We start from the raw sequence: 25,310 nt of genomic DNA on the forward strand, positions 1-25,310 counted from the left end.
AAGTTAGTAAACTGATCTGAATGTTCGGCTACTTTATCCGATAGTGGAATTATTTCCTCTCTGTGTTTTCCTGAACCAAGTTTCAGAGTGTCCATTTGTGTTGAAATCGTATCTACTGTGTCCTTTAAGTTTTCCTGAGTTTTTGCAAGTTGCATAACCGAATCGGTAGATGCAACTGAGTCAATTTTAGCTTGCAAGGTGTTGTGATTTTCATGAACTATAGTTTGCAGTTCCTTTATGGCTGCTTCGTGATTCTGTAATGCATTTTCATGACGCGAAAGAACAGATTGGAAATGCTCACAAATTTGTGTTTTTACGTCATTACAGACTATTTGACATTTCGATTCAATGTTATGTAACTCAGTAGTTAAATCTTCACGTGTTTGTTCAAGCTTATGTTCCACTGAGTCTAACTTTTGAAGCTTTTGTTCCATTGCGTCTAACTGTTGCTGTGTTTGTCTCTGGTGTTGTTCCATTGTGTCTAACTTTTGAAGATTTTCTTCTATTGTGTCTAACTTTTGAAGCTTTTGCTGTGTTTGTCTCTGATTCTGTTCCATCGTGTCTAACTTCTGGAGATTTTGTCCCATTTGTTTCTGATTTTGTTCAAGCGTTATGTCTAACTTTTGTAGCCTTTGTCCCATTTGTTGCATTAACTGTAATAACAATGCACTGGTGTCTGAAACATGTTCCTCAGTGCTATTCGGCAGTGCATTTGAACCGGCAATATTCGCATTTTGAAAAGCAGAAAATGTGTCTTTGATTTATTTGAGAAAACGGTGAGGACGCAAGACCTGAATCTACAGTATTTGCAAGATTGTGTCCTGTCATTTCGGATTCCTGAGGCGAGCTGTTGCCGACCGATCGATCGATAATGCTTCCCTGTTCACTAATTGTTTCACTGTCTACGCCATTATTTGCCGCCCGCTCCATTTCCCTATGCAGAATTACCAAATTACTACATTGAACATTAGTTAATTCATTACACGGTGGCGCTAACACACTGCTTTCGTCTTCACTGTCATTTCTTAGTTTACTTTGGAGCCTAGTATTACGTTTTTCACACGCCATTATTGTTACAATATTTCACACGATAACACAGAAAAGCACAATCTGAAGAGCAAAATAAGAAAACACATTAGCATAGCACTGAAAATAATATCTAGTTAATTGCAAGCACAGCTGCAAAATACTTGATGCAAATCTGCATGCATGCCACAACTGTTTTACTGTACAACAGTGGAAGACTGCAACTACAAAGGAGATTTTCTCTACAATTACGTGCTAGCAATAAACAATAGCTACACTAATTACACAAACTACAAGAAAAAATCAGAAGATTCCAGTGAGGTATCCTGGCAGGGTCGCCATATGAAACGTCCCCTTACAACTATTATACATGACTGTATTTAAACAGACACACAATATTTTTAGCGCAACGCAATCTGACTTTCAAAAATCACTACAAAAGAATGGCCCTGACTAGCATTAACCTATACCTTTCACAAATCACTAACCTCACCAAAAATCTTCGTTACTCGAACTAATGCAATACAGCGAGCGCCACTACTGCCAGCTCAATAGTGTTCAAAAGTCATAATGTATATAGCAGTTCATGACATCCAGTCTTACAAATTTCAAAACTCCGCCATTTCTCTCCCCACATCCACCACTGCTGGCGGCTCACCTCCAACTGTGCAACGCTATGCGCTGTTAACATCCAGCTGCCCAACACTACAATGAAGTTCTGAAATATTTAGCGAGTTCTAGAATCATTCAAAGGGAGTCTACACTCTGTATCGCAGAAGTACCAGGATAATGCTATATTAGTCCGAAGTGACTTCAACCTACCTAGTATAGACTGGGATGTCTATGGACAATCCGTCGTGTGAATTAATTTTGAACACATTATCCAAAAAGTGTCTTGAGCAGCTAAATCGACAGCCAATGCGTAATGGAAATGTTTTAGATCTGGTAGCCACAAACAGACAGACCTCATCGGCGGTGTCAGTGTTGAGACAGGGATTAGTGATCATGATGTTGTCATTACAACTATGGTTACGGAAGTTAAAAAGTCGGTCAAGAAGGCTAGGAGAGTATTCTTACTAGAAAGAGCAGATAAGAAGTTGTTAGCATCCCACTTAGTAAATGAATCAACTTCATTTACTTCCGGTACGATGGACGTGGAAGAATTATGGACACATTTTAAACACATTGTAAATCATGCATTGTGGAAGTACGAGCTGAAAAAGTGGGTTACGAATGGAAAAGACCCACCGTGGTTTAACAGCGCAATTCGGAGAATGCTCAGGAAGCAAAGACAGTTGCACTCGCCGTACAAGAAAGACCAGAAGAATGAGGACAGGCAAAAGTTAGTAGAGATTCGTGCTGCTCTAAAAAGAGCGATGCGCGAAGCATACAACCACTACCACCGTCATACCTTAGCAAAAGATCTTGCTGAAAACCCAAGGAAATTCTGGTCTTATGTAAAATGGGTAAGCTGGTCGAAGGCTGCCATGCAGTCACTCACTGATCAGTCTGGCCTGGCAACGGAAGACAACAAAACGACAGCTGAAATTTTAAATTTAGCATTTGAGAAATCTTTAACGCAGGAGGATCGTACAAACATACCGCCGTTTGAGTCTCATACAGATTCCCGTATGGAGGACATAGACATCCCTCTGGTTGTGAAGCAGCTGAATGGGTTAAAAATAAATAAATCGCCAGGTCCTGATGGGATTCCAATTCGGTTTTTCAGAGAGTACTGTATCGCATTGGTTCCTTACTTAGCTTGCATTTATCGCGAATCTCTTGCCCAACGTAAAGTCCCGAGCGACTGGAAATAAGCGCAGGTGACTCCTGTATATAAGAAGGGTAGAAGGACGGAGCCTCAAAATTACAGAACAATATCCTTAACATCGGTTTGTTGCAGGATTCTCTAACTATTCTCAGTTCGAATATAATGAATTTCCTTGTGACAGAGAAGTTGCTGTCCCCGCATCAGCACGGCTTTAGAAAGCATCTCTCCTGCGAAACGCAACTCGCCCATTTTTCACATGATATCTTGCGAACCATGGATGAAGGGTATCAGACGGATGCCATATTCCTTGACTTCAGGAAAGCGTTTGACTCGGTGCCCCACTGCAGACTCCTAACTAAGGTACTAGCATAAGGGATTGGTTCCCAAGTATGTGAGTTGCTCGAAGACTACTTAAGTAATAGAACCCAGTACGTTGTCCTCGATGGTGAGTGTTCATCGGAGATAGGGGTATAATCTGGAGTGCTCCAGGGAAGTGTGGTAGGTCCGCTGTTGTTTTCTATCTTCATAAATGATCTTTTGCATACGGTGGATAGCAATGTGCGGCTGTTTGCTGATGATGCTGTGGTGTACGGAAGGTGTCGTCGTTGAGTGACTGTAGGAGGATACAAGATGACTTGGACAGGATTTGTGATTGGTGTAAAGAATGGCAGGTAACTCTAAATATAGATAAATGTAAATTAATGCAGATGAATAGGAAAAAGAATCCCGTAATGTTTGAATACTCTATTAGTAATGTAGCGCTTGACACAGTCACATCGATTAAATATTTGGGCGTAACATTGCAGAGCGATTTGAAGTGGGACAAGCATGTAATGGCAGTTGTGGGGAAGGCGGATAGTTGTCTTCGGTTCATTGGTAGAACTTTGGGAAGATGTGGTTCATCTGTAAAGGAGACGCTAATAGACCTATTCTTGAGTATTGCTTGAGCATTTGGGATCCCTATCATGTCTGATTGAGGGAGGACATAGAACAATTCAGAGGCGGGCTGCTAGATTTGTTACTGGTAGGTTTGATCATCACGCGAGTGTTACGGAAATGCTTCAGGAACTCGGGTGGGAGTCTCTGGAGGAAAGGAGGAGTTCTTTTCGTGAATCGCTACTGAGGAAATATAGAGAACCAGCATTTGAAGCTGACTGCAGTACAGTTTTACTCCCGCCAACTTATATTTCGCGGAAAGACCACAAAGATAAGATAAGAGAGATTAGGGCTCGTACAGTGGCATATAGGCACTCATTATGGGAGTGGAACTCTTCTGAGTTTAAACACTTCTTCATGAACATTACTGAGCATATCTGCGAAGTCTTTGCAACATGCTTCTCAGGAGAGATCTCCGCCCCCTCGTAATCCAACGGATTTATGGACAACCCTGCAGGACCCGTCGTGTCATTTCCCTCCAGCATTACTTCAGATATTAGTCGAGTCTACGCCACGTTGTGTTGCCGCAGTTCTGCATGCTCGCGGGGGTCCTACGCAATATTGGGGAAGTGTACCAGTTTCCTTGGTTCTTCAGTGTAATATCATGTAATGTCTTACGAAGCAGCTGCAATAGAAACAAAAACAGCCGGACGGGCATTAACGAAAATACAAACAGCAATGCCTTTGACAACTTACGTAGGCCTTTCCTTTTGCTAGATCTCTCACAAAAACCTTAAAAATTTCTATGGTGTAGAAGGGCATCAGTGGCACAAGATTCTGATGACAGATAATGCCACACGGGTCATAACAGACCATGTCGATATGTATGATGAAATATTTAGCAGTGTTTTGAAACGAAAAGTCTAAAAACAAAAGTAAAGATTTGTTACCATTCAATAACAACACCTCTGTGACAGTAAGTCATATAGTTGTTGTTGTTGTGGTCTTCAGTCCTGAGACTGGTTTGATGCAGCTCTCCATGCTACCCTATCCTGTGCAAGCTTCTTCATCTCTCAGTACTTACTGCAACCCACATCCTTCTGAATCTGCTTAGTGTATTCATCTCTTGGTCTCCATGATTTTTTCCCTCCACGCTGCCCTCCAATGCTACATTTGGGATCCTTTGATGCCTCAGAACATGTCCTACTAACTGGTCCCTTCTTTTTGTCAAGATGTGCCACATACTCCGCCCAATTCTATTCAATACTTCATCATTAGTTATGTGATCTACCCATCTAATCTTCAGAATTCTTCTGTAGCACCACATTTCGAAAGCTTCTGTTCTCTTCGTGTCCAAACTATTTATCGTCCATGTTTCACTTCCATACGTGGCTACACTCCATACAAATACTTTCAGAAACGACTTCCTGACACTTAAATGTATACTCGATGTTAACAAATTTCTCTTCTTCAGAAACGCTTTCCTTGCCATTGCCAGTCTACATTTTATATCTTCTCTACTTCGACCATCATCAGTTATTATGCTCCCCAAATAGCAAAACTCCTTTACTACTTTAAATGCCTCATTTCCTAATCTAATTCCCTCAGCATCACCCGACTTAATTCGACTACATTCCATTATCCATGTTTTGGTTTTGTTGATGTTCATCTTATATCCTCCTTTCAAGACACTGTCCATTCCGTTCAACTGCTCTCCCAAGTTCTTTGCTGTCTCTGATAGAATTACAATGTCATCGGCGAACCTCAAAGTTTTTATTGCTTCTCCATGGATTTTAATACCTACTCCGAATTTTTCTTTTGTTTCCTTTACTGCTTACTCAATATACGGATTGAATAACATCGGGGATAGGCTACAACCCTGTCTCACTCCCTTCCCAACCACTGCTTCCCTTTCATGCCCCTCGACTCTTATAACTGCCATCTGGTTTCTGTACAAATTGTAAATAGCCTTTCGCTCCCTGTATTTTACCCCTGCCACCTTCAGAATTTGAGAGAGAGTATTCCAGTGAACATTGTCAAAAGCTCTCTCTAAGTCTACAAACGCTAGAAACGTAGGCTTGCCTTTCCTTAATCTTTCTTCTAAGATAAGTGGTAAGGTCAGTATTGCCTCACGTGTTCCAATATTTCTACGGAATCCAAACTGATCTTCCCCGAGGTCGGCTTCTACTAGCTTTTCCATTCGTCTGTAAAGAATTCGCGTTAGTATTTTGCAGCTGTGACTTATTAAACTGATAGTTCGGTAATTTTCACATCTGTCAACGCCTGCTTTCTTTGGGATTGGAATTATTATATTCTTCTTGAAGTCTGAGGGTAATTCGCCTCTCTCATACATCTTGCTCACCAGATGGTAGGGTTTTGTCAGGACTGGCTCTCCCAAGGCCATCAGTAGATCTAATGGAATGTTGTCTACTCTGGGGGGCCTTTCATCGACTCAGGTCTTCCAGCGCTCTCTCAAATTTTTCACACAATATCATATCTCCCATTTCATCTTCATCTACGTCCTCTTCCATTTCCATAATATTGTCCTCAAGTACATCGCACTTGTATAGACCCTCTATATATTCCTTCCACCTTTGTGCTTTCCCTTCTTTGCTTAGAACTGGGTTTCTATCTGAGCTCTTGGTATTTGTACAAGTGGTTCTCTTTTCTCCAAAGGTCTCTTTAATTTTCCTGTAGGCAGTATCTATCTTACCCCTAGTGATATAAGCCTCTACATCCTTACATTTGTCCTCTTGCCATCCCTGCTTAGCCATTTTGCACTTCCTGTCGATCTCATTTTTCAGACGTCTGTATACCTTTTTGCCTGCTTCATTTACTGCATTTTTATATTTTCTCCTTTCGTCAGTTAAGTTCAATATTTCGTCTGCTACCCACGGAGTTCTACTAACCTCGTCTTTTTACCTACTTGATCATCTGCTGCCATCACTACTTCATCCCTCAGAGCTATCCATTCTTCTTCTACTGTACTTCTTTCCCCCATTCCTGTCAATTGTTCCCTTACACTCTCCCTGAAACTCTGTACAACCTCTGGTTCTTTCAGTTTATCGAGGTCCCATCTCCTTAAATTCCGACTCTTTTGCAGTTTCTTCAGTTTTAATCTACCGTTCATAGCCAATAGATTGTGGTCAGAGTCCACATCCGCCTCTGGAAATCTCTTACAATTTAAAACCTGGTTCCTAAATCTCTGTCTTACCATTATATAATCTATGTGATACCTTCTAGTATCTCCAGGCGGCTTCCTCTTTCATTTCTTAGCCCCAATCCATAGTCACCCATGACTATTAAATTTTCGTCTCCCTTCACTACCTGAATAATTTCTTTTATCTCATCATACATTTCTTCAACTTCTTCATCATCTGCAGAGCTAGTTGGCATATAAACTTGTACTACTGTAGTAGGCATGGGCTTCGTGTCATATAGTAGACTAGTAAAAACCAGTCATGTTGAAAGGCTAGTGAAAACAACCGATGCTGAAAAGCATCTGATATTGTTCGAAATGAGTAATACTGCAGAGCTGGAGAGGGTATATGCTACAAACTTGGAAGAAAATTATCTCATCTTAAACTGCTCTCAACAATGGTAACAAAGGCAACAAGACATACAAAACTATAATCATGTATCATTCCACTTCATCTGCAGCAAAACTATAGAACATAACGACCTACACAGGAGAAAATTACTTTCACGAAAAAGTATGTATTTCGAAAACATCGACCACCAAAAAAAAATTCTCCAGCTTGTCACACTCCATGAATTAGGCCTTTGTTTTACACTTTCTAAAGTATTTTTATTCAGTATCACATTGATTTCTAGTAAAGATACTGCGTTTGTATAGAATATCTAACCAACTTTATCGTTGGCTCCAAAATTTGTTGTCGGGTATAGCACAGAACATTCGTCGAAGCCTTTTCATTCCACTACATACAATAAAATCAGTCCTTGCTGGTTTCATATGTAATTCTTAAGGATCGAGGGAAGGCAGACAATAATATGACAAGTAAAATATTGGATTCCATCTGTACTCCGTGTGAAGCAAATGGTGTCTTCTAACACAATAAAACATAAATTCATTTATAACATAATTATGTTAGCAGAGAGGTGTAGGCCTAACTCTAAAAAGAAAGGACCTAACTATTCGAGGATGCTGTAAACTAGTAACCTTTTATCTTACAACGATATCAAAGACAATACATGAATGAAGCTAACTTCACAATGAGGCAAAGAAGATGCTCCAAAACCTATTTTAGCATTCTTCGGGCAATACTTTTCAAATAAAAAATATTATTAACCTAGATATGGTTGACGCCAAAAAGAACTCAACATAAATTTTAAGTGCTAGAGTAAGGACAAGAGAAAATCCTTATCTTTTGATTTGACAGGACACAGTTTCCTTTTGGTTTTTAATGCAGATTCTTTCAAAGAAAAGTTTACTTTTTAATTGCTGTTCTCACAAAAGATGTAGGAAAAGGCTGGTAGCTGTTTTTATTATCTGGAAAGATTAGTCTGCTACTTATAAATAAGTCTTTACTATTTGTTGCTCAAATATAATACTGGGCTATAAAATGCACAATCAAATATACACTAATGACAGAAGCTGCAGCTCAGTTTCGTGTCGAGAGTAATACACTCGAAAAAGGGAATCGCAACTAGTAATACTACTTAAATAATAAAGATTTGGACGAAGGTAAATTACTTGCTATTGTACGATTGAAAATAAATTATACCAGAATGAAAAATGCTTCTATGAAAGCACAAAATTGTGGATTTGTCATGGGCAGAGTTAGGGATGTAAAAGAAGGGAGCGAGTTTTTCGAATTATCTCGTAACTTCAAAGACGTTTAAATCAAACTATATTCACATATTCCGTGTTTTTTACTTGTTAGTAGAATTACCCATATCACATGATTTAATGCGTCCTTTAAAGTAAAGTAAAGTAATCTTCCTAGTAATAAATCCACCCAACCCCCCAGGAAAAAATTCTGCCCCCCCGCCCCACAAAGAAATGGCTTTTCTAGCTATAACATGTGTGCTTTTTAGCTGTGTGGTATTATATAGTGTTTACTATGGCTGGCGAATGTTCTCGATTTTGGGAACAGAATCTGGGACTTTAGATTACAAATTGAAAGTGTGGTTCATGGTGTGGATTCCTGTAGTCATGTCCTATATCATGAACCACGGGCAACGTATGAGTGGCCAAGTAAGTGGTCCCGACAGCCGGGATACCAGTTACTTTGGAATAAGGCTGGGCATCTCGGACATATTCTGAGTCGTGGTCACCTTTGTGCTCATACGGCAAAGACTACCAAATCCACCGGTTAGTCCCTCAGCCGTTAGGGGTAAAACCCAATGGGACTCGGGGCAAGTAAGACTAGCAACCTGCTTCCCTGGTACTTTAAATATGATGCTGGCAACAATCAGAGCAAAATGCCTCGGACCTTTGAAGGTGACGGAGCCCCACCTCTAACTGACAAACCAGGGCCTCCTAAGATACGACTTGGCAAACAAATGGTAATGAGATGGGGAGCTATTAATATCAGTGGGGGCTACCCTGGGAAGAAGGTAGAGCTGGCAGAGGCTGCAAGTAAGATGGGGCTGGACGTTTTAGCTGTTAGTGACATTCGGGTAAGGGGTGAGAAAGAAGAGGAAGTGGGAGAACACAAGGTCTACCTGTCAGGAGTAAAAGCAGGAATAGCACAATGGGGTGTAGGGCTTTACATCGGGAAAGAAATGGAACCAGCGTAGTTGCAATAAGGTACGTAAACGAACGACTGATGTGGATAGATTTGACAGTGTCTAGCAAGAAAATTAGGATTGTGTCAGTATATTCGCATTGTGAAGGGACAGATCAGGATAAGATGGATAGTTTTTTTTAGGCACTCAGTGATGTAGTTGTTAGAGTAAAGGACAAGGACGGTGTTCTGCTCATGGGTGATTTTAACGCCAGGATCGGAAATCGAACAGAAGGGTATGAAAAGGTTATGGGTAAATTTGGAGAGGATATGGAGGCCAACAGGAACGGGAAACAACTCTTGGATTTCTGTGCCAGTATGGGCTTAGTAATCACAAACTCCTTTTTTAAACATAAGAACATTCACCGGTGTACTTGGGAAGGCAGGGGAACCAGATCTGTCATTGACTATATAATAACAGATCAGGAATTCAGGAAGGCTGTGAGGGACACACGTGTATTCAGGGGATTCTTTGATGACACTGATCATTATTTAATCTCCAGTGAAATTGGGATTGTGAGGCCGAAAGTGCAGGAGGTCAGGGCCATATGTAGGAGGATAAGAGTGGAGAAACTTCAGGATAAGGAAATCAGGCACAAGTACATAACAGCGATCTCATAAAGGTACCAGTTAGTTGAAGGTAGTCAATTACAGTCATTGGAAAAGGAATGGACAAGGTACAGGGACACAGTACTAGAAATGGCTACAGAATGTCTTGGAACAGTAGTGTGTAAAAGTAGGATGAAGCAAACAACTTGGTGGAATGATACAGTCAAGGCAGCCTGTAAAAGGAAAAAGAAGGTGTATCAAAAATGGCTACATAACAGAACCCAGGTAGACAGAGAAAGTTATGTTGAAGAAAGAAACAAAGCCAAACAGAGAATTGCAGCATCCAAGAAGAAATCATGGGAAGACTTTGGAAACAGGTTGGAGACTATGGGTGAAGCTGCTGGAAAACCATTCTGGAGTGTAATTAGCGGTCTTCGAAAGGGAGGTAAGAAGGAAATGACAAGTATTTTGGACAGGTCAGGAAAACTGCTGGTGAATCCCGTGGATGCCTTGGGCAGAAGGAGGGAATATTTTGAAGAGTTGCTCAATGTAGGTGAAAATGCGATCAGTAATGTTTCAGATTTCGAGGTAGAATGGCATAGGAATGATGATGGAAATAGTATCACATTTGAGTAAGTGGAAAAAATGGTCAATAGATTGCAGTGCAATAAAGCGGCTGGGGTGGATGAAATTAAGTCGGAACTCATCAAATACAGTAGAATGTCAGATCTTAAATGGTTACACGCGATAATTGAAATGGCCTGGGAGTCCATCAGACTGGACAAAAGCAGTAATCACACCAATCTTTAAACATGGAAACAGAAAAGATTGTAACAACTACAGAGGTATCTCTTTAATCAGCGTTGTGAGTAAAATCTTATCAGGTATTGTTGAAAGGAAAGTGCGAGTATTAGTTGAGGACCAATTGGATGAAAAACAGTGTGGGTTTAGGCCTCTTTGAGGTTGTCAGGACCAGATCTTTAGCTTACGGCAAATAATGGAGAAGTGTTATGAATGGAACATGCTTTATAGATCTAGAAAAGGCATATGACCGGGTTACTAGGAGGAAGTTATTGTCTGTTCTACAGGATTATGGAATAGGAGGCAAACTTTTGCAAGCAATTAAAGGTCTTTACATGGATAGTCAGGCAGCAGTTAGAGTTGACGGTAAATTGAGTTCATGGTTCAGAGTAGTTTCAGGGGTAAGACAAGGCTGCAACCTGTCTCCACCGTTGTTCATGTTATTTATGGATCATATGTTGAAAACAATGGACTCGCTGGGTGAGATTAAGATATGTGAACACAAAATAAGCAGTCTTGCATATGTGGATGACTTAGTTGTGATGGCAGATTCGATTGAAAGTTTACGAAGTAATATTTCAGAGCTAGATCAGAAATGTAAGGACTATGGTATGAAGATTAGCATCTCCAAAACGAAAGTAATGTCAGTGGGAAAGAAATATAAACGGATTGAGTGCCAAATAGGAGGAACAAAGTTAGAACAGGTGGACGGTTTCAAGTACTTAGGATAAATATTCTCACAGGATGGCAACATAGTGAAAGAACTGGAAGCGAGGTGTAGCAAAGCTAATGCAGTGAGCGCTCAGCTACGATCTACTCTCTTCTGCAAGAAGGAAGTCAGTACCAAGACTACGTTATCTGTGCACCGTTCAATCTTTCGACCAACTTTGTTGTATGGGAGCGAAAGCTGGGTGGATTCAGGTTACCTTATCAACAAGGTTGAGGTTACGGATATGAAAGTAGCTAGGATGATTGCAGGTACTAGTAGATGGGCACAATGGCAGGAGGGTGTCCACATTGAGGAAATCAAAGAAACACTGGGAATGAACTCTATAGATGTAGCAGTGAGGGCGAACAGGTTTAGATGGTGGGGTCATGTTACACGCATGGGAGAAGCAAGGTTACCCAAGAGACTCATGGATTCAGCAGTAGAGGGTAGGAGGAGTCGGGGCAGACCGAGGAGAAGGTACCTGGATTCGGTTAAGAATGATTTTGATGTAATAGGTTTAACATCAGAAGAGGCACCAATGTTACCACTGAATAGGGGATCATGGAGGAACTGTATAAGGGGGCTATGCTCCAGACTGAACGCTGAAAGGCATAATCAGTCTTAAATGATGATGATGATGATTGAAAGTGTAGGTTTGTCAACACTTTGTAGCTAAGAGAGGCCACTGCGCTGGGAACTTAGGGTTATCTCTTAAAAAAGAGCGTATATGTCAGGATGTTTTAATTTAAACGCCTTTGAAGCGAGCAGATAGGTTCAAAAGCTAGATCCCTCCTTTTACAGTCCTGAGTCTGGCCAAGACATATTTGCCGTTTGTGTACTTCTTTTTTACTCTGGTTCCCAACTTTTACTCTATCAATACTCTGACATCAGACCGCTGTAGCTTGGCAACCTATGTAGACTTTTGTTGACTAGGATTTTTTTTTTATTTCTTGCGAATCATGTTGCTTATACCGTGCCAACGGATAAAACTTCCACAAAACAAAAGAGCGACTATTAATAATATGTATTTGTATACCTTCTTACGAAATTTTAACCAATCTGAACAAATCTGAACGATGAAAGTGATGAGCAAAAAAATCATGAAAACGTTTTTTGCATGTATAATCCGAATGAAGCTGGAGTTCCGAAAGCGTTTTCAATTTTATCGAAAGAAGGCATTTTTATTTGTCTGAATCACTTTAAACCCTCTCTGCGCATTCTGTTCATATAAGAACGAATTTTGCATGATACATTTAGCTAGGGTATAAGCCATCGTATCTCCCTAACGGATAAGGGTTGTTTTTGAATTTATACATTTATCTACATTAGTGCAAAGTTTGAACCTGTAGCGTCTCCTAGCAAAACACATATGTGGTAAAAAAGTAGAAAAGAATAATTGAACTGGATGATTGTAATTGCGTGTACAATGATTGTGTGAACTTTTTGTAATAAAGAGAAACCATTTTGTGTAATGTTTTATACTTGTATAGAATTATGTACCGATTTTTTTTTAAAGATAATATGTCGGCGAGTACTGAAACCGCTACAGACGATACTTACTGAATATCAAACAAAGATGAGAATATGTCACAACGAGTATAAATAGTAGTGACCGAGCATTAACTTCTCTGTCGTCTTCTTGGAGTTACGTGAGTAGGAATAGCCTGTGACGTTAGATTGCATGCTTGTGTAGCATTCTTTTGTCAAGATTGAGAGAAAGCCGCCATTAGGTATTGATTTGTAAAGGTGTGTAAGAATTTAATGTGTCAAAATGTTTTGAATAGAGTTATTTAGTGAAAACTTGCATTATGATATTTAATAAGGTTGCCTGGTATTTTATCCCATCATTTTAAGACATTTTCAGCTATTGAAATATTATTCGTGGTGCAGAGCTGCGCTACGAACGGATGAGCCGCTGCCGCGGCGCATTCAAACTGCATTAAATGAAACCAATCATACCGCAAAGAAGCGGACAGGTAATAGTGAACTAAAATTATTTCTCTCAGCTTTCGGGATTGCAGGGCAGAGCAGCAGATTTTATGACGTGTTTTACAGGTGGACGCGGGCTGCGGATGATATATTATTAACAGTGCAAAAAGGTAATGTACCTTCACAACATAAAAGAAATCTTGCTGTGCGTAGTTCTGGTCTGGCAAACATTATAGTAAAAACATCCTTTTCTCTGATAATAGTCTCATGTTTCGTGTTAGTCGTGGTACTTACTAGTGTTTTATTGTTAACAAAAATCCAGTGCAAAATTTTGATGTTTTGAACAAACATTGCTTACTGTAACATTAGTATTGAAAACGAAATAATTTTGAGTAACCTTTTCAATAACTGTAAAGTAAGGAAGATATGTAGCACTTTATAGCGAGTTACAGTAACGAAACAATGTACCTTGAATAGAAAGCCAGATCCAGAGTAATAAGAACATAATATATTCTGTTTTGTTGAAAATTAATGATCCGAAGAAAGTCCCAGCACAGCATCCTTAAAATTATATCAGGGCTCTTTTCGTAGCAACATATTTTATCTCATATATTAGTTGTTACTCGAGCAATGACAAAGCAGAGAGCCGGCGAAAAACCAAACCGTATGACTTCAAAGTACAGAAGCGGCGCACTTCATAAACCTTCCAGAAAAATGAGTTTTTTTGCACGTATTTGCACATTAATTCCGAACAGTGCACATACAAATGGAGCCATTAGCTGAGCATTTATTTCAGCCCAGTTGAGGTCCTTTGTAAAAGAAATTAATCTATTAGCACAGTTTGTTTGGGCGCCAGAACCAGTTCGCCTTTCGAACCTTGCTTAATATACTGCAACACTGCTATAGTAAAGGTGCTCGATTGGATGTGTAAACGTCCTCTGGTTCTGGCTAAACCAAAAACCTTACCTCATTTTCCTAGCTCATGTAAGAATCGAGCATCAGGTGCCTGCCCCCTTGCCGCCAAAGCGCGATAACCTGCGGGGCCTTCTAAGACGTACAGAGTGGAAGCGCTGTAACGATTAATTTTTATGAATGGTCTATTGAGAGGTAATATCATCTCTCAGATCAAAATGTCTGTCATCACGAGAGACTAAACAAATTCAGTTTACACGAGTACGACAATAGTTCACTGAAGGATTGAAATATATTTTTTTTGAAACTTCCTGGCAGATTAAAACTGTGTACCGGACCGAGACTCGAACTCGAGACCTTTGCCTTCCGCGGGTAAGTGCCCAACCAACCGAGCTACCCAAGCACGACTCACGCCCCGTTCTCACAGCTTTAATCCCGCCAGTACCTCGTCTCCTACCTTTGCGAGGAAGTTTCATATCAGCGCACACTCCGCTCTAGAGTGAAAATTTTATTCTAGAAACAACCCCCGGGCTGTGGCTAAGCCATGTCTCCGCAATATCCTTTCTTCCAGGAGTGCTAGTTCTGCAAGGTTCGCAGGAGAGCTTCTGTGAAGTTTGGAAGGTAGGAGACGAGGAACTGGCGGAATTAAAGCTGTGATTAGGGGACGTGAGTCCTGCTTGGGTAGCTCAGTTGGTAGAGCACGTGCCCGCGAGAGGCAAGGATCCCGAGTTCGAGTCTCGGTCCGGCACACAGTTTTAATCCGCCAGAAAGTTTCATATCAGCGTACACTCCGGTGTAGAATGAAAACTTCATTCTATAAAATTATTTGTTTTCCCTATGAACTGATCACATAGATTAGAAAAAAAAGTACTTCAGAAAGGTGAATATAGGTCTCGTTAGTGACAAAAAGAAAAGTTGTTCCATTCTATAGACAAGAAGTGTATATATCTCTTTCCATATAGTTACCTGAAAGTAAGGCAAAGATCTGACAAAATGGCTGCATTCAATTCATTTATTTTATAAAAAAAAGCTTCCAGTTGTATAAGTAATTCAGTCATCTTTCAGAAGTATTGTATTATTGCTGTAACAGAACCTTAACTGTGTGAAGATCTGAAATTTCTTCTAATGCAGAGTCTTAAAGGTTGTGTATTTATAAAACGTGCACAGTTTAGTAACAAAGTAACTGTTAATTGTACCAGAGATCTTTTTAGCAACTTCCTTTGTTATTTAAACTAGATGACTACTGAAGCACCTTACGCTCTACCAGAGAAAAATAAATAAATAGAAGTAAGTTAAGAATATTACAACATTGTACAGATTTGAGAGCTACTGAAAACACTGAAGACAAGACTTTTTCCAGTTACGACTGGCGTCTGATTTTTGCACCACCGCTGTCTTAATTTAATGCTACATAAATTTCATAGTCCTTTATCAGTAGGCCTATGCCTGTCAGAGACAGCAAAGGACCTGGAATAGCAGCTGAACGGAATCAACAGTGTCTTGAAAGGAGGAAATAAGATGAACATCAACAAAAGCAAAACGAGGAAATCGGATGATGCTGCGGGAATTAGATAAGGAAATAAGACGCTTAAAGTAGTAAATGAGTTTTGCTATTTAGGGAGCAAAATAACTGATGATGGTCGAAGTAGAGAGGATATAAAACGTAGATTGGCAATGGCAAGGAAATCGTTTCTGAAGAAGAGAAATTTGTTAACATTGAGTATGGATTTAAGTGTCAAGAAGTCGTTTCTGAAAGTATCTGTATGGAGCGTAGCCAAGTATGGAAGTGAAACGTGGACGATAAGTAGTTTACACAAGAAGAGAATAGAAGCTTTCGAAATGTGGTGCTACAGAAGAATGCTGAAGATTACATGGGTAGATCACATAACTAACGAGGAGGTATTGAATAGAATTGGGAAGAAGAGAAGTTTGTGGCGCAACTTGACTAGAAGAAGGGATCGGTTGGTAGGGCATGTTCTGAGGCATCAAGGGATCACCAATTTAGTATTGGAGGGCAGCGTGGAGGGTAAAAATCGTAGAGGGAGACCAAGAGATGAGTACGCTAAGCAGATTCGGAAGGATGTAGGTTGCAGTAGGTACTGGGAGATGAAGCAGCTTGCACAGGATAGAGTAGCATAGAGAGCTGCATCAATCCAGTCTCTGAACTGAAGACCACAACAGCAACATGCCTATCATATGACGAATGTAACGATTTCACTCCCCAAACGTCTTGAAATGGTCAGAAATTTAGTAAGGTTGGCTAAGCTTCAGTGACTACTTAAACTTTTTCTTGAGAACATCAGTGTTTCTTCTGTTTCTGGTTCGATTTGCTGCCTTTGAAGAAGGAAAGTATCCGCCGTGAGACGGAGTAGACGACGTAGAGTGTGAGAGCGGAGGCCGCCAGAACGAAAGCGACCACGTCGAGCAGCAGCAGCTGCCACCAGTGTAGGTCGAGGGCGGCGCTCCGCAGGTGAGGGGCTCCCTTATGGCGGATCACGTACTCGATCCACCACACGGCACGCTCCAGCGAGTCCGCCTTGTGCTCGCGGAACACAGCCGACAGCGTCTTCATATTATTTTTGTATCTGTGGAGATAATACACAATGGCTGATTTAAAGAAAATACCTGCACAAAAACAACATGATCCCAAATTGCTAACTACGCCAAACAGTAGTTGGAAAATAGAAGAACATACGATCATTGACCAGTGCAGTAGTTTTCGACCGAGAACTTTCAGAGTGGTTCGATGCGGTCCGCCATGACTTACTCTTCTGCGCCAGTCTGCTCATCGACGAGTAGCACTTACAAATGGTTCAAATGGCTCTGAGCACTATGGGACTGAACATCTGAGGTCATCAGTCCCTTAGAGCCAGTTAAAGCCGTTGGCACACGGACCGTGCATCCGAACGCTGAGCGTGCCGAGTTTCTACATTTACATCTACATTTATACTCCGCAAGCCACCCAACGCTGTGTGGCGGAGGGCACTTTACGTGCCACTGTCATTACCTCCCTTTCCTGTTCCAGTCGCGTATGGTTCGCGAGAAGAACGACTGTCTGAAAGCCTCCGTGGGCGCTCTAATCTCTCTAATTTTACATTCGTCATCTCCTCGGGAGCTATAAGTAGGGGGAAGCGATATATTCGATACCTCATCCAGAAACGCACCCTCTCGAAACCTGACGAGCAAGCTACACCGCGATGCAGAGCGCCTCTCTTGCAGAGTCTGCCACTCGAGTTTGTTAAACATCTCCGTAACGCTATCACGGTTACCAAATAACCCTGTGACGAAACGCGCCGCTCTTCTTTGGATCTTCTCTATCTCCTCCGTCAACCCGATCTGGTACGGATCCCACACTGATGAGCAATACTCAAGTATAGGTCGAACGAGTGTTTTGTAAGCCACTTCCTTTGTTGATGGACTGCATTTTCTAAGGACTCTCCCAATGAATCTCAACCTGGTAGCCGCCTTTCCAACAATTAATTTTATATGATCATTCCACTTCAAATCGTTCCGCACGCATACTCCCAGATATTTTACAGAAGTAACTGCTACCAGTGTTTGTTCCGCTAACATATAATCATACAATAAATGATCCTTCTTTCTATGTATTCGCAATACATTACATTTGTCTATGTTAAGAGTCAGTTGCCACTCCCTGCACCAAGTGCCTATCCGTTGCAGATCTTCCTGCATGTCGCTACAATTTTCTAATGCTGCAACTTCTCTGTATACTACAGCATCATCCGCGAAAAGCCGCATGGAACTTCCGACACTATCTACTAGGTCATTTATATATATTTTGAAAAGCAATGGTCCCATAACACTCCCCTGTGGCACGCCAGAGGTTACTTTAACGTCTGTAGACGTCTCTCTATTGATAACAACATGCTGTGTTCTGTTTGCTAAAAACTCTTCAATCCAGCCACACAGATGGTCTGATATTCCGTAGGCTCTTATTTTGTTTATCAGGCGACAGTGCGGAACTGTATCGAACGCCTTCCGGACGTTAAGAAATATAGCATCTACCTGGGAGCCTGTCTCATGAACAAATAAAGCGAGTTGGGTCTCACACGATCGCTGTTTCCGGAATCCATGTTGATTCCTACTGAGTAGATTGTGGGTTTCCAGAAACGACAGGACACGCGAGCAAGAAACATGTTCTAAAATTCTACAACGGATTGACGTGAGAGATATAGGTCTATAGTTTTGCGAATCTGCTCGACGTCCCTTCTTGAAGACTGGGACTTCCTGTGCTCTTTTCCAATCATTTGGAACCTTCCGTTCCTCTAGAGACTTGTTGCGGTACACGGCTGTTAGAAGGGGGGCAAGTTCTGTTGAGTGATTCCAGTTGCTTTTCTATGCCTTGGACACTTATTTCGGTGTCAGCCATTTTTTCGTTTGTGAGAGGATTTAGAGAAGGAACTGCAGTGCAGTCTTCCTCTGTGAAACAGCTTTGGAAAAAGGAGTTTCTGACGTCATAGAGTGGAATAGCACGTTCGGGAGTCTTTCCGAACGTGCAGAGCAGTACCTAGCGTCTCAGATATTCTGAGCGTGCGTCTGAGCGTTGACCAATGAGATGGCACAACACCACCTACGTCACACACACGCCGTTCCCTTCAGTACAGAGTTGTGAGGCGCCATATTGGCATTCATTTCAAGCTTATATGTATATGTGCCGTTTCTGAGCACCAGCAAATTCAGAATCACTGGCAAACTCGTTGTTAACTGTGCCATTCGTTCCAATAAAGTAACGAGAAACATCATATTCGTGGCAAAAGAATTATTGTAACTTGCGTATTATGAGAGTAGGCTATTTGAAGGCAGTGACACACGGAAGAGCCACCGAAAACGGATTGTTCTTGGTACAATTTGTTATAATTAAATTTCAATTAGTAACATATTTACGATAAGGTTTACTGCAAGGGTAACACACTTTGATTACTCGTAATGTGTGCGTTGTTGTTTTAGCGTAATGATTAGCGTCATTGTCTTGTATTGATTTGAAAGTTGGGGCAGAGGTTCGCGTCTTCACACTCTTAAATTTTATTTCCTAACATTTGCGTTTTCATTAGGTTCTGACTCTTTATTATTAGTTTAATATAAGTTTATACTATAATATTTGATGTTATGTTAATATAAGTTCACCTTTTTTTGAGGGGTGACTTTGTTAGATTGGCTTAATCTACAGGAGAGCTTGCGCTACTTGTATAAAGATATTTTGCTCCTTTTTCTTTTACGCTTTGTAATTCACATGTTGCAAAGATTCCGCTACTGGGTAGGAACAGCGATTAAGTAGCACTGACCTTGGGGTTTTACTAAAATGCGGGAATGATGAATAATGTTTATCTCATGCGGAGAGGTTTTCCAAATTTGTACCGCACTGTTTGTAATGGAACTTCTATATGTTTCTGTCCTTACTGATTGGACATGGTACTTTCCTTTTCGTGGACGATGAAGGAAATGTGCGTTTTAACAGAGCTAACGTGGGAATTATACGCGCGCCCGTTGAGTAAACAGTGTGATTTACGAAGTAGAAACATCCCTCAACTGCCGCTGGAGGGCGTTGCGATCGCGTATACCACGTTGGGGCCCACGTACCGTATGTACAAGTCTCATCGTCCCTAACCGTTCAGCAGCACGTTGAACTTGGCACGCTCAACGTTAACGTTTGACATCACACACATCCATGCCCGAGGCAGGATTCGAACCTGCGACGGTAGCAGCAGCGCGGTTCCGGACTGAAGTGCCTAGAACCGCTCGGCCACCGGTGCCGGCTAGCACTTACACCCAACGCCCTAAGTTATTTGTTGGATATGTTTCGATCTCTTTCTGTCTCTACAGCTTTTACTCCTTCCAGTACCGGGAAAGATAACCTGTCCTTGAGACCAGACCCATCTTCTTGTCAGCGTTTTCCACATACCCCTTTTTTCGTGGAACTTGCGGAGGGTGTCCTCGTTTATATTATCATTTAATTTTCAGATTTCTTCTAGAGTATCAAAAAATGTTTCAAATGGCTCTGAGCACTATGGGACTTAACATCTGTGGTCATCAGTCCCCTAGAACTTAGAACTACTTAAACCTAACTAACCTAAGGACATCACGCACATCCATGCCCGAGGCAGGAATCGAACCTGCGACCGTAGCGGTCACGCGGTTCCAGACTGTAGCGCCTTGAACCGCACGGCCATCTAGAGTATCACATCTCCTGAGTTTCACTGCTCTTCCTCTTCTTTTATGGTTTTATCGCAGTCCATGATTCATTTACCTACAGTGCTGTGCTCCATGGGCACATTCTCGGAAATTTCTTCCTCAGATTAGGGTACTTATTAAACACTATCCTGAAAAAAGAACTGCAGCTCCCCCAAGGAGAAGGCCAATATATTGTAAAGTACTGTGACGGGTAGGTCATTATTGTAGGAGTATACCATAACTAATTCATCCCAAATGAAGAAAAAAAATGGTTCAAATGGCTCTGAGCACTATGGGACTTAACTTCTGAGGTCATCAGTCCCCTAGAACTTAGAACTACTTAAACTTAACTAACCTAAGGACATCACACACATCCATGCCCGAGGCTGGATTCGAAACTGCGACGGTAGCGGTCGCGCGGTTCCAGACTGTAGCGCCAAGAACCGCTCGACCACTCCGGCCGGCCCAAATGAAACACACGTCACAGAAACGGGTGCCTCAACAGTCACATCAATACACAATGTATCGCCTGCTGGCAGCAGCGCACACGTGTATTCTGACAGGCAAATAATCAAAAAGATGTTGAATGCGATTCAGTAATACACTGTATCATACACCTTCAACAGTTTGCTGCACTTCGGCGATGGTTCTTTCGGACACTGCAGAGCAGGTAGGCTCCCGCTACGGAGCGTCCAGTTGATGATATCTGGTGTTCTTGCACAAGTTGAGCGGCGCGTTGCGTAGCAGCAACTGTTGGTAGCGGCGATTATTGTATTGTCTAACCGCAAATGGCACCTGTCCAATGTACCGAGCACTGGTTAATTTATTCTGCATAAATATACTACTGGCCATTAAAATTGCTACACCACGAAGATAACGTGCTACAGACGCGAAATTTAACCGACAGGAAGAAGATGCTGTGATATGCTATTGATTAGCTTTTCAGAGAATTCACACAAGGTTGGCGCTGGTGGCGACACCTACAACGTGCTGACATGAGGAAAATTTCCAACCGATTTCTCATACGCAAACAGCAGTTGACGGGCGTTGCCTGGTGAAACGTTGTTGCGATGCCTCGTGTAAGAAGGAGAAATGCGTACCATCACGTTTTCGGCTTTGATAAAGGTCGGATTGTAGCCTATCGCGATTGTGGTTTATCGTATCGCGACATTGCTGCTCGCGTTGGTCGAGATCCGATGACTAATGGAATCGGTGGGTTCAGGAGGGTAATACGGAACGCCGTGCTGGATCCCAATGGCCTCGTCTCACCAGCAGCCGAGGTGACAGGCATCTTATCCGCATGGCTGTAACGAATAGTACAGCCACGTCCCGATCCCTGAGTCAAGAGATGGAGACGTTTGCAAGACAACAACCATGTGCACGAACAGTTCGACGACGTTTGCAGCAGCATGGACTATCAGCTCGGAGACCATGGCTGCGGTTACCCTTGACGCTGCGTCACAGACAGGAGCACCTGCCATGGTGTACTCAACGACGAACCAGGGTGCACGAATGGCAAAACGTAATTTTTTCCGATGAATCCAGGTTCTGTTTACAGCATCGTGATGATCACATTCGTGTTTGGCGACATCGCGGTGAATGCACGTTGGAAGCGTGTATTCGTCATCGCCATACTGGCGTATCACCTGGCGTGATGGTTTGGGGTGCCATTGGTTACACGTCTCGGTCACCTCTTGTTCACATTGACGGCACTTTGAACAGTGGACGTTACATTTCGGATGTGTTACGACCCGTGGATCTACCATTCATTCGATCCCTGCGAAACCCTACATTTCAGCAGGATAATGCACGACCGCATGTTGCAGGTCCTGTACGGGCCTTTCTGGATGCAGAAAATGGTCGACTGCTGCCCTGGCCAGCACATTCTCCAGATCTCTGACCAATTGAAAACGTCTGGTCAATGGTTGTCGAGCAACTGGCTCGTCACAATACGCCAGTCACTCCTCTTGATGAAGTGTGGTATCGTGTTGAATCTGCACCGGCAGCTGTACCTGTACACGCCATCCAAGGTCTGTTTGACTCAATGCCCAGGCGTATCAAGGCCGTTATTACGGCCAAAGGCGGTTGTACTAGGTGCTGATTCCTCAGGATCTATGCAGCCAAATTGCGCGAAAATTTAATCGCATGTCAGTTCTAGTATAATATATTTGTCCAATGAATACCCGTTTATCATCTGCGTTTCTTCTTGGTGGTGTAGCAATTTTAATGGCCAGTAGTGTAACAAATGTGACCACGAGTTAAAACTGATGTCCCCCCTCCCCCCAAATACACACACACCATAAAGCCTTGGGTGGGATCTGTGTGTCGCGAGCGAGTGACCTCCGGAATAGCCTGCTCACGTCCATCACTCCAGACAAAAACTACCGTATCTACTCGTATCACTGAAGACAACAAGAGTGCCATTCCACTCTGCAGACGACGCTGTCAACTGTTTGGTGGTATCGCGTTGTCAGTATAGCTTGACCACACGTACACGAGATCTTAGTACTGCTGAAAGCAGATTCCCCCGTTGTTCTTGGCGAAACATCAGGTGCCGTAAGTGCCCAGATTTAATCCCTGGTAGATGTTCGGTCGGCTGCTGATGCCCCCCCCCCCCCCCAACGCGTCGATCTTGATGTGCATCCGTACAATGCTAACAGTCTAGTTTACAAGTGTGAGAGCGTTCCATACACCACTGTTGAAGGCAGCAACACAACACCAATATATTGTGGTCGTACGCACAAAATGGTTACTTTTACGAGGAAAAACGGCAGGTAACTAATTATTATGCATGAATTTTAGAATGACAGTCTGTATGTCTTACCTACGTTCGCTCCTTCTCTAGGTGTTGAGAATTAGTTTAGATTTGCACAAATTTTGTTCGTTACTATGAAATAAAACATTTTCTAGAGGACCTCGTGTGTGGAGCTCAGCTTTCTGTAAGGTGTTACTGAAATAACTGTTTTCTCTGACGTCTACAGCACTGCATGAAGTATTAACTGATGAACAGTTAGAATCTCTTATTAGTGACATCAGTGCGGAATTCACTGGTAAGATGACGAATTCTCATTTTGACTGAAGATTGTCCTGCCGGGATGGATGAAACAGATCGATAAACAATAAGAACGTTAAAATGTGGTTCCAGTAGCTAGGAGAACAGGACTTCCTTGTTCAGTGAATTCCTCCATGAGTGAAGTAGTAGCTGATGCAGATAGTGTGAATAAAAAGGCAACAAGTACTGTGCTGAAACTAGTTTCAAATATTAGGTCTTACAAAGTTGGACAAATGCCAAAATTTGTTGAGTGAAGGAATTCCTCAAAATGCAGGAAACGTGGCTGCAATGACAAGATATGAGAGACATTGGATGGATGTGGAATGTATTTATGTACTGCAAAAAAATATTATTTTTAGGGTTACCACATACCGTAAAGGTTTATTTACTGGCAGTAACAAGTTATTACTTGCCAGAAATTATTGTGTGATTATTACTGTCTTGCGTTTATGTAGATATTTGAGAGCCTTAACGAAGATCTGCATTTGAATTCCTACACTTCAAAAATATCAAATTAAGAATCCTATTTTCTGTGTGTATTAGCATGCACAGATTACTATTTCAAATGAAAAACACGTATTGCTGGATAAAATATTTTCATCGAAGAAGCAGAAAAGCAAATACAAAACGAAGACTAGTACGTTTTCATGATGACAAACTTGAGGACCACTAAGTGGACCTCCATTTATACCTTACAAAATCATAAAAAAAATTTCATTTGCATCTATGGCATGTTCGTTTATTAGTGTGCTCCAAAATATGAAAAGAAAAATTGCTGCGATCTTTTTTTTTTACCTCGGGGTCGGTGAGGTTAAACATTATTATTCACAAGTTTAGATGTGATGAACCGTGTGTCACATCGTTGAAATAACATATGTGGCAGTATATTGCCTCGGAGCCTTGAGTAACTTACTTTGATTCCTCCAAAACGGTTCGTACGGCGGCCAGCAGGTTGTCCTTGGTGAGGTCAGGGTAGTCCAGCCTGACTCCAATCTCCGCCTGCGAAATCTTGGCGGCGTTGTGTGGCTGGTCGGCGAAGAAAGGTATGACCACAAGTGGAACAGCGTGGTACGCCGCCTCATTCATGCTCTGGAGACCTCCTTGCATTATGAAGAGGCGGACGTTTGGATGAGCTGTGGGCAAAGAACGCCATGCTGGACTGTGACATGGTGTGGAACTCCACATGCTTACAAAGAACTTCAACTACTATACGAGGATAAATGATACATTTTAAACTGTTTTAGAGCCGACTAAATTTCCAACACAATCATACATTTAGATATAGACCTGCGTTTTCGTTGAATTACCTTCAGTTAGATGTGAAAAGGATGTAAGCACATTATTGTAGGAGAAGGTTTTGAAGCGCCCTCGTAGTGCAGTATCTTTCGCATTGTATAACAACGGCTTGCCATCATAGTCCTTCCAAAAACTATTCCATCGTAATCCATATCTCGCGTAACTCTGATTCTGTAGGCACATATTAGTTTTCTGCACTACAGTGTTACGCTCGGTGGAACATTTTCCCTCCTTCGAAAAGGAGGGAAATCACCTTTGTGCTATCGGAAGGGATTATCTTTGTGGTCCCCTGACGTATTGAAAACATTGGGAAATAAATGTTACAAGTTTTATCAAGATCTTAATACAGTAGAGCAAGTACGATTTCCACTGACATTTAAAAATGAATTCTTCTTTACTTTTATAAAACAGAGGTACGTATCATAAAAGATATATCGGTTCAAGAAGAGT

General features: G+C 41.8%; 1 protein-coding gene across 1 annotated transcript in view; it reads right to left on the bottom strand.

Moving 5' to 3' along the window:
- Window positions 1–16,622: 16,622 nt before the first annotated feature.
- LOC124596630 overlaps window positions 16,623–25,310 on the bottom strand; it is a 197,874-nt gene continuing 189,186 nt past the window's right edge. Inside the window, exons 10-11 of the mRNA XM_047135859.1 lie at window positions 24,478–24,697; window positions 16,623–16,908 (exon numbers count right to left, since the gene is read on the bottom strand). Of these exons, the coding sequence (XP_046991815.1) occupies window positions 16,623–16,908; window positions 24,478–24,697 (506 nt within the window). The remainder of the gene's footprint in view (window positions 16,909–24,477; window positions 24,698–25,310) is intronic.

The sequence above is a fragment of the Schistocerca americana genome, chromosome 2 (assembly GCF_021461395.2).
Source record: "Schistocerca americana isolate TAMUIC-IGC-003095 chromosome 2, iqSchAmer2.1, whole genome shotgun sequence".
Classification (NCBI taxonomy): Eukaryota; Metazoa; Arthropoda; class Insecta; order Orthoptera; family Acrididae; genus Schistocerca; species Schistocerca americana.